Source organism: Pagrus pagrus (assembly GCF_965226575.1).
Source record: "Pagrus pagrus genome assembly, chromosome: 13".
In the NCBI taxonomy this organism is placed as follows: domain Eukaryota; kingdom Metazoa; phylum Chordata; class Actinopteri; order Spariformes; family Sparidae; genus Pagrus; species Pagrus pagrus.
In genome coordinates, this window is record NC_140197.1 from 13,106,886 (window position 1) to 13,117,352 (window position 10,467).

Here is a 10,467-nt window from a genome sequence, read left to right on the forward strand (position 1 = left end):
CTTTCCAACAAATAGGTGAGTGGGAGCAAGAATTTCATTGGTCTCAGTTTTGAGTTATAGCAGCTTATCCATGCTGAAAAACACTCTTGTGAACGACACTGAATTCTTACATTTTGGGGGTAACTGGTCAGTATAAGCGTATGGTACACTTGGTGACATATGTACTCTCATGTCACCAAGAACTACGAACGCCTCCAGTCTGTGTTAAGTCAAACTGTCTGCTGTAGGGATACAAAGCAGCCAGAGAGAAACTGGTTGTCACTCAACAGGGAGACACACACTCACATACAGACACACACACTCCCTCAATAATCCCTCGGAAAAACAAAGAACAAGGTAAAAAAGAAGACCAGTACAGCCTTTGAGAGTTACACCTAAACACAATGAGTGACTCATTCATATTCACGTCTTTGTCGATGAGGGAGGGGCAGTGGGCGTGTCCAGGGAGAGGCTTGAAGAGGTACAGGTGAGACAGGTGAACCTCTCGGCTATAACGTGTCTGGTCTCTACATCAGCAGCAGCTTACACACACACACCTCTAACTGACAGCAACACCTGGTGAAGGTAAGACTGAAATTTATACGAGCATTTGATGGCTCAAATTCAGATTTTGAGTTTCTTGAGTTTGGAAGACAGGATTTAAAACTGGAGATGTGACAGGAGTGAGGGTTTACAGGTGTTGGGTCTGACATTTGTGCTATGAAGGACTGATGATTATAAGAAGAACAATATATTTTGTTTAAAACTCATGGTAAATCAGTGTTAATGAACGTATTATGACCTAAAACTGTAGTCTTTATACTGTTGGGATGTGATAACAGACATAACAGGTTTTGTAGGCTCCAGCTCAGCCTGCAGTAACGTTTCAGACAGGAAGTACTCATAATTTTGATGCTTATTCCTGATTTTTAGGTCTTATGTAACATGCCTATTCTTCCTAGAAGTTTCTGTTTGTTATATGTACTTGCTGGTTTGGAATTTGAGGTTTTGAACAATACATACAGGCCATGGGTGTAGCCCAGAGTTCATAAAATAGTCCAGCTCTCATTCAATGGCTTCGCCTCTAGTACGTCTAGGTTTAAAGTGAACCTGTCATTCAGCTGAACTATTGTGAGGATCTGTAGCGACATTACACTGCCTGGACATGTGTGTATGCATCTGATTTACTGATTACTGTAACATTATATTTCTTCTAAAGACAGAGAGGGTCTGCTTACACCTCAATACTTCATGTCAAAAACTAAAATTTAAATGTTACTGTAATGGACTTCTGTTGATTTGTAGGTATTGCTGTAATGCAAGTTTTGGTTTATATACTTTCTTTAGCTTTCTTTAGGTTAAAGCTTAGTTGACATGTTAACTGGTTCACAATGTGGGTCTTGGTGACCAGTAGAAGTAGCCTTGGTTGTCTTTACTAGTAGTTCTTGCAGCCAGAATATTAAGATCTGTAGCAGTAACAGTCGACCTGACAGAGAGAAACACCCAAAACATAAAATGTGTTTTTCATATACAACTTGTTGGTGTGTTTGGTGCCGTCAGATTAAGATAAAAAATGTTAGCTTTGTTGCTAATCTGCCCAGTTGCAATGCTATACATAGGAACAGGGACACATGATTGTGATGCTGGGATGCAGTCATGTCTTAAAGTGCTGGATGGTTGTGAAATAATACACTTTGAAGTAAAAGAACATACAAAAGTTGTAATAAATAAATTAGAGACAGGAAATGCTCAATTCAGGGGCCAGAAACAAAGCGGCGCACCAAATTAAGAGATACTCCTCCTCATAACAACTGACATACTATTCTCCAAAATTACACTGGACACAAAAGATCTGACTGAAGTGGGCAAAAAATGTTTTCTTTTTTCCTTTATCCTAAAATTGTTTGTTTTAATCTTTGTAATACAACCACATACAACAACTTCCAACTCGATACAATCACTTAAAAATCCTGAATTTACTTTATAGTTTTAACATCATATAATATGTCTTTCTGTTTCTTAAAATAAATTAATAAAACACAGAAAATGTATCATAATAGAGAGTATTTTAATTGTCCAGGGTGTTAGGATCATGTTACCCACCCAGTATCTTCTGTGGATTTTTTTCTGAGTGGGAGTCAGTCACAGTTTTTCCCAACAGTGGCTGGATTATCTCCATGTCTCTGTCGCTGAAGTGTTAAGTGATTAACAGGGTAATTTTCCATGTTTCAATTACCCCGTCCTTTGTCAGCTGATCATTAAAATGCATCATGAAGGTAGACCGCGAACATTCCTCTCTGTCTCTCGCTCACGCAGTCAGGTTTGACCAGCACATATGGTGCTTACAGTCTGGCCACACCTATGACTCAATGTGTCTCAGGGTGTTAACCGAGAGTAAGTTTCACTGAACTCAACAGATCAGTTTGTAGGCGATTAGCTCTTTTAACAACAGTGGTAAGTTATAGGCTGATATGAGCAGTGAGCTACACCAGGTAGTCAGCTAAACATCTGACTTGACTCATCAGTTTGCTTTGTAAGGTTTCTCAGATAAATGGATGGAGTTTTATTAACCGGGCCAGTTTTTCTCGGTCAGTCACACCCTATGCATCCTCCAATAACCAACTCCTCAACACCTGCCTTGTGATGGAGCTTCAGAGAAAGCAAACCGAGCTGAGGTCATGTGCCTCGGTCCTCTCTGACAGACAACGCTTTGTTTGATCAGCAGCCTCTAACTTTCCCCCCTTTGTGGTTTTAAGCATCTCTGCAATGTGGCAGATGTAATTTTCTAGAAGCCGCACCCAGTTGTAGGCTCCATCAGCAGCTTTATGTCCTGTCTGGTGACAGAAACATCAGTTTATATAAGGTTATTTGTCTATCTATGTTGATTTTTCTCATTAGTTGGTTGTTTGCTCTCATATCTACTATTTCCTTATTCCTTTTTCTATTTGTTTTATTAATCTGTGTCAGTGTGATTGGATTTTTAAAGCTTTTTTGTATTCGAACACAGGGATCTTGAAAGCACCATGACTGTCGCTGACACTTTGCAGAGCTTCTCCAAAAAATACTTTTTCTCACTTATTGAGATTAAAAAACATGTCAAACAAATCATACTCCTCCCTGAAAGGAAAAAGAGGAGTTTGAGGCTGATGGAAACAACTTTACAGAACTTTACCTGACTAACCTGACCCCAACACGCCCCGTGTTGCACAGTGGAACAGAGTCGATGAGTGAAAGAGCAACTCAGCCAGTTATTCTACATAAGCGCTCATGACAATCAGCTTGTGTTGCAGCTTTTTATCAAAACACACGTGTGTCTGGTTGCTGCAGAGAATCAGGCTGGAGGGATGAACCTTGACACTTCGGGTTCAGGTTAATCAAAATTTACTCTACAAGTTTTTTTTAGACGGTATATGGAGCAAAGTGTTCGCCCTTCACTGTCCAGTTGTGTCGTTCATGCAACATGATATCAGGGTTTTTCACTCCAGCTGAGCTCACTCGACAGATTTCAGATTCTTGCAGCTGTTAAGTCTGCAGCGACACACCCTCAGCCTGTGACAGAGAGAGACATGCAGCCCGGTGGCATTCCTGCACCGACTTATGGGTGTATGCAGGCCCTGTGTGTGTGGCACAGTGACAAAGCAGTCTGTCATCTTCACCGAGAGCAAACTTCCATGACAAGTGATGAAGTATGGCTCCACCCTCGGGCGTGAAATGAATGGCTGGAGACAAGTGTGTGTTCGTTAGTGTGTTCCTATGAGTGAGAAAGAGAGAAACCTAGATGTATATACAGAGAGGATGTTAGACGATGATCATACTAGTGTGTGTACTGTGTGTGTGAGAGAGGCAGACAGAGAACTGGGATGTTTATTCATGCCGTGTTTTTGTTTGTTTAAAGAGAGACGACGAGATTGAGGAGACAAAAGAATTAGATTTCTTTGTGTGTGACATCATTATATCAAACTAGTCACATGACTTTTCTTTGTCAGGGGGCCTAAAGACAGGCAGTATATATAATGCATTTTATTTTGCTTACTCACATCTACACAATGCTTCAGTCAAAGTCTGAGGGATGAGGCCTTAAAATTATATCATGATATTTTTAGGTTATATCACGATACATGATATGTATCTCAGTATTTTCAAATCCCCCTAAAAGCACTTCAATACTGAGTGACAAAATCAAATATCACAATAATTTTGACCAGATACTTTGATATTGATATTATGACAATACTGTAGGGGTGACTGTTGGTGCTTTCACAAAATATTAACATAGTTAGATTTATGTGCAGGGGCGGACTCAGGATGTTTGAGGGGCGGGGGGCAAAAAAATAAGGAGGGCACCACATCTACTGACAAGACATATCCACACAATGCAGCATATAAACACCCTGCTCCGACTACTAATTCACCTCTTTGGGCTGAATTTGTGTCAGTGAGCGATGACAGACATGCTTTTAACTCCATCAGTCTGGCTTTGGCTCCATCTAGTGGCAGAAAGCAAGGTCACATTTGTCTCAAGAGGTGATGAGAAGGTGATCATACAGCACAAAGACGGATGTTCGATATGTTTATTGTATTTTACCTTGACTGCCTCTTCATTAGAGGAGTTCCCTCTGTAACAGTCCTGCTTTCTCCCTCTGCAGCACAATGAGTGCCCAGCAACAAACAGATGTCCCCTCTCCCTACGTCCTACCAGGTAAACCCAAGCACACCAGGCTCACACACATCATCATCGTCAACAAGTTGGCTCACTGACTCCATCTTTTCTCTGTCTCACCTCTTCTGTTTTTTTCTTCTTCTTTCCCCTTCACCTTGTCCAGTTGAAGGCCAGGGGAGTGATGTTAAGGTTTACCACCTCCACAGCCCGTTCGACCCTCATGATACCAGACCCACGGCCTCAAGTTCCACGCCAGGTACACTCACACCTGATGTTACACTTCCTGGAAAACACACGTCAGAAACCTTAGACAGAGTTCATTCTATTACATAGTTAACTTTACATCCTCTCTCCATCAGTGTACACCGGCGGAGGAGGTGGTTCAGGTGGTCTTGATTCTGGAGAGAGCAAAAGGAAGTTTGTGAGCTACGACACAGCGCTGGGGTCTTCTCCCGGCATGACGACCTGCACTTCCTGCCAGCAGCAGGTCATGACCAACGTCACCTACAAAGCAGGGACGTACGCCTGGCTGATGTGCTTACTCTTCATCTGCTGCGGGTGAGTGTGTGCTTGGCCACATTGACCTGCTTGGGGGCTCCAGGGAAAACTATTAAAACATAGAATATAAATCTTGGCCAAGATTTACACTGTATTTCATTCATGCCCTGTGAGATTTATTGCAAAAGGGTCATCAGGGTGCTTTTGGCCATATGCAGGACAACAACCCAGTCTCTACATTAGGGCTTTATTTTCCACAACAACATGACATCACAGAAACAGATAGATGTGGATCTTTGTAGTCATTAGTAGTTGAACTGTCATGTCTCCAGAGAGGTTTTTTCTCATTCTTCTGTAACCAGCGTACGTTAACATCAGCTGATCTAGTTCATATGTACTCATCTTTAGCAGCTAACCTATTCAGCTGTTTTGTTTGCTTTAATATATCATCTTTTTTTCAAAGAGGAGGGTCCAAAGAAAATATGAGTAACACCGAGGAGGTTCTTTCCTTTTTATGAAATAAAATATAAGATTCAGCCTCCCTCCGGTGAACAACAACGGTCAGAGCAAAGCAAATTGTGTCATATAGCTTGACATTAACTCCGCGTGTGTGTGTGTTTGTGTGTGTGTGTTACAGGTTGGTCCTGTGCTGCTGCCTGATCCCTTTCTTCATGAAAAACTTCAAGGATGCGTACCACACGTGCCCCCGCTGCAACAGAGTCCTGCACGTCGAGAAGAAAAAATGCTGTAAATGACGAGCATGAGGGCAGAAATGGACCCGTAGAAATATGAAATAACATTCTGTCACTATTGTCTGCGTTTGGGGTGTAGCTTATTTCTATGGATGAAACGTCATATTGTTAGCAAACAGACTGTGCTTTCAGTGCTCTAATATCATGTGCTCACTTTTTAAAATCAAGCACACCCCATGCACTTTTTGGAAGCCATATTACTTTTGTCCCATTCGAGCAGAAGAAAACGTTTCACTATTATCCTACTCAGAAACTTCTGCATGCATCGCGTTGTTATAATGAAGGCTGTACATATACGTTATCAAATTAATTATGTTAGCTAATTTTAAGATTTAAACAGACCAAACGAGCCAATACAATTTTAAATTAAACCAGAGCATTGGGCACAACATAGAATATTTTCTTATCTGCAGTTATTGCACAATAAACCTGTGTTGGCACTGTTTAGCCACACTCAATAATGAAATTAGACCAATGTGGCTTCTTTTGTGTTATATTTATATGTTGTAAGCCATTAAACTATTCTTATATTTCATATATGAAGGGAAGGGATGAAGGGAAATCTGAGCGAGCCTGAAGTTCAAAGAAAAGCTTATATATTATATAACAGCAGCCGGCTGTAAATGTAATGTTGAATTTTGCTTAAATCATTTGAATATTTACTTTCAAACACAGATGTGTCAAATGAGTTCATCACAATGCAAACGACAATGCAAAATTAAAGCAAAACTACACTATGATGTGACATCATCACTCGCTGGTGGAGCCACTGATCAGGACACTTGAGACTGTGTGTTGGAATATTTAAAGGTGCAATATGTAAGAAGTAGCTTCCTGTTGAATTCATACTCAAACCAACCGTGGGGCAGCATATCACCAGAGCAACCGCTAAGTGCTGCTAACTGTTAGCTCGTTAGCTCAGTTAGCCGCACAGCTAGCAGTCCGGACTGGGAGCTCGGGGACCGGGGTTAGTGTTCATACCGCTAGGAGAGGAGCTTTGGGCCGGGACAGGCCATGGCTAGCTGGCTAGCATGCTAACTTCAGTAGATATCTCCACCAAACAATATACAGCCTGTTAAAACTGTTATTTCATCCAATTTTGTTGATAATTGTCACATATTGCTCCTTTAAAATACATTTTTGGCCATCTCTGTATAAAGCAGCCTGTCAATATATTTTTGTCTGATTGCTTTTTTGTTCTAGCCAATAACGTTCATGTCAGCGTTTCATAATACACCTACAATGTATAAGAAAACACCAGCAAAATGTTGTTCATCTTCTCTCACATTTTCCTCTGGATGAAACCGAGTATGCTTGGACTCTGTTATATACTATTATTATCTATTTTATTACATTATTTCTCTAATAAAAGTAGACTATATATATGGCATCGTGCTGTGTTTATGTTGTCCTATTCCTTGCCCTGCTTGATAGAGGTCAGAGGTCAGGGCCAACCACCTGACCTGTTGGTTAAGTTGGTGGTTTGTTTCTACGAGGCACTGAGTTTTAAAAGTGCAGTAAAATGTACAGTATGTGCCTCTGCGCGATGTAGAGGAGTAGAAGTATAAAGTTGCATACAATGGAAATATTCAAGTAAAGCAAAACTACCTCATATTTTAGGTACACAAGTAAATGTAGTCACATTACTGCTGCTGTTTCTGTTGTTAACAATCTCACCTCAGTATCTGTTTAGTGGCTGTTCTGTAGCGTCCTCTTTTCAATCTCAGTTCTTAAACCAACATGGTGGAGAAGTCCTTCAAGCGCTCAGAAAAATCTCATTTTAAACATCAGCTTAAGAAAAACGAGTGCATCGACTAGGGGAAGATCACTTGTGTGAGACTGGTTTGTTAACTCATGCTTTCAGGGTCAGGAATGACCTTTGAACCTCAGCTGGTTTCTGCAATTTGTTACATAACAAAGCAACAATGGCAGAGCTGTGACAGTTAATCCTGCATTAAATTATATTTTTAGCCCAGCTAGTAGCACTTTGTTCTAGACTTAAATATCTCAACAACTGTTGGACAAATTGTTATGAACTGTGGTTCCCCTCAGAATGAACTATAATATCTTTTGGCCTTGTGTTCTTTTCCTCTAGCACCATCATCAGGTCAACGTTTGAATATGTTCAGTATTTTTGGTTTATGACCACGCACCTGCAAAACTAATGACATTTCTATCAACCTCAGCTGTAATTTGGGTTTAGTGCTAATTAGCTAAAGTTAGCATGCTAATGGGCCCCATCTCTGCCCTGCTCAGACCTGGTATTGACAGCCGTCCTAAGTGATCAGATCGAAAGTGGACAGCTGTAAATCTGTCAGCTGACTTTAAATCTGTCAGATCACTTTATATGCGAATAAGGGCGTACATCACCGGGACAAACGGAAACAATGTTTTTTACGCAAAGAAAGAAAGAAAGAAAGAAAGAATGTAATGTAGAACATTTGCAGAATTAACAAGAAAGTTCAAAAGATAAAGAACTTGTTAAAAGCGTTTCACAAAGTTCGTAACGTTTCTCCTTACTCACCAACTCACAAAATTGTTAGAGGGTACATCAGTGCATTGTCATTTTTAAAAAGCGCAACAAGTAAAAATTTTGGTTTTAAAAAATCCAAAAATTAATAAAAATGAAGATAATGTGAATAGGTTATGTCAAATGTCTTTGTATTGTGTTGCAGAGATTTTTACAAATGTTAGCATTTTACCTGCTACCTCTGGCTCATCCTTTCTCATAATACCACTTTGAGCCCCTACTCCAGACCAACTAGCTAATGGCAGCTACAATTAGCAGCAGTTAGCAGTAACTCTGGTCATATGCTGCCCCCTATTTGTTTGGCATATGAATTCAAGACGTGGACAATTCTTACATACTGCACCTTTAAGCTTTACTTTTGTATTTTTTGACAAAGAAGATATATCGTGTTAAAGGTCAGTGTTACAGGTGCTCATTTTAGACTTGGCCAGGCTCGCAGCTTCCTCCTGCTTCCAGTGTTTATGCTAAGCTAAGCTAACTGGTCGCAACCTCCAATTTGATTGGACGGACATGCGAGTGGTATCACTCTTCTCATCAAACTCTCCACCCAAAAAGTATTTGGTATTGTATTTCCCAACATGTATTTCTTGCATGTCCAACTAATCCTTTAACAGTGTTTTGGGTCGAGCACTCGTACGGACAAGCAGCAGTGTTTTTGTTTTTATAGAAAATTTTATTCAACATACATTTCCAGCAAAAAGGCAATATACAGGAATAGTTGTCGTACACTGCTGCTACACTGAGGATTTTAAACTGGAAAAGATCAAATTAAGGTGTGATTCTGCAGGTCATCTTTGTACTGCACTTTTTAACAAGACAAAACCAATGCAGTTAGTTTTGAAAAGAAAAAAATAATCCAAATGTAACAGAAAAAAATCGTCAATGGTACATCAGGAACGCAAAGAAAAAGAGAAAACCCTACACACAAGAAATATGGACACCTGGCTCCTTCTGTACCCAACAACAAAGGCGTGTGTTTCTCTTTAATTTTACACGTTCATATTTTTAAATATACAATTCTTAAATGTTGTCTTTACAGAGCCAGCTATGCGCTATTAGGGGAGCATTCCATCTGTGCTTTAAAGGAACAAAACCAAAAAACAAAACAAAAGAAATTCATAGGGCTTAAAGTGTTTCTTACAATGCTGGTTTTGTCTCTACACATTCCTCAAACCTGTGGGGCTCGAAGTGTCTGCAGCTCCCTACCAAGCATAGCGCAGTTACTGCTCCCAATCACCTGGAGGCGACAGTTTCAATCAAGAGAGAAGATGATGAAGCTCGTGTGTGTTTGCGTTCAGAGGAGGAATGACTAAGACATTGAAACCCCCTGGAAAACAAAAAACTGGAAGAGAAAGTCAAGGGGGTAATGTCCGTGCATGTGTGTGTGTGTGTGTGTGTGTTCCTTTAAAGTCACTGAGCAACTCAAAACCACAACCAAAATGTACATTTGCCAGTCCTGAGAAACCTCTGACATTAAGTGCCAACGTGCAAGATGAAATACAGACAAATTTCCTCCTTCTTTTTTCCCCATTTATTTTTAAACAGATGCTGTGGATTTTTATTTTATTATACAAGATCTGCAGAAAGAGACAAAAAAAATTAATTCATTTTTTCCTCCAACCAAACTAAGTGAGAAAGAAGTGTGTAAACTTGGAAATACTTGTTTTTGTTGCACTAAAGGATGGGAGCAGAAAATATAAAGAACCACATCAGGGCACTAGTGAGCCTTGGGATTGGACGCCAGTTCGCAGCTGTTTTTGCAAAAGAAAAAATAAAAAGACCGATCGGCCCTCCCCCTTCTTTTTCTGTCAGTTAGTCTTCGCAAACATCCTTCCATCAAACTCCACACAGCAGCACGATGCCTCTTCAAACAACTCTTTATTTAAAAACAACCCCCAAAAAAAATCTGAAGGGAAAAAAAATCTGGTGAGTGGGGTGGGAAAAGGAAAAAAAACTAAGTCTAGAAGTTCATATATATATATTTATGTATATATATATACTTATATTTATACCGTGTCCCACTTCCTCTCCCCTCTCCGCTTATTTTA

The 10,467-nt window shown here is 40.1% G+C and overlaps 1 protein-coding gene across 1 annotated transcript; it reads left to right on the plus strand.

The window, feature by feature from the left end:
* Positions 1–499: 499 nt before the first annotated feature.
* Positions 500–7,277, plus strand: litafd (LITAF domain containing). Its single transcript, XM_084371036.1, has 5 exons — positions 500–564; positions 4,626–4,678; positions 4,803–4,895; positions 4,999–5,197; positions 5,775–7,277. The coding sequence occupies exons 2-5, from the start codon at positions 4,630–4,632 to the stop codon at positions 5,890–5,892; spliced, it is 459 nt and encodes a 152-aa protein (XP_084227162.1). The 5' UTR covers positions 500–564; positions 4,626–4,629; the 3' UTR covers positions 5,893–7,277.
* The last annotated feature ends 3,190 nt before the right edge of the window (positions 7,278–10,467 follow it).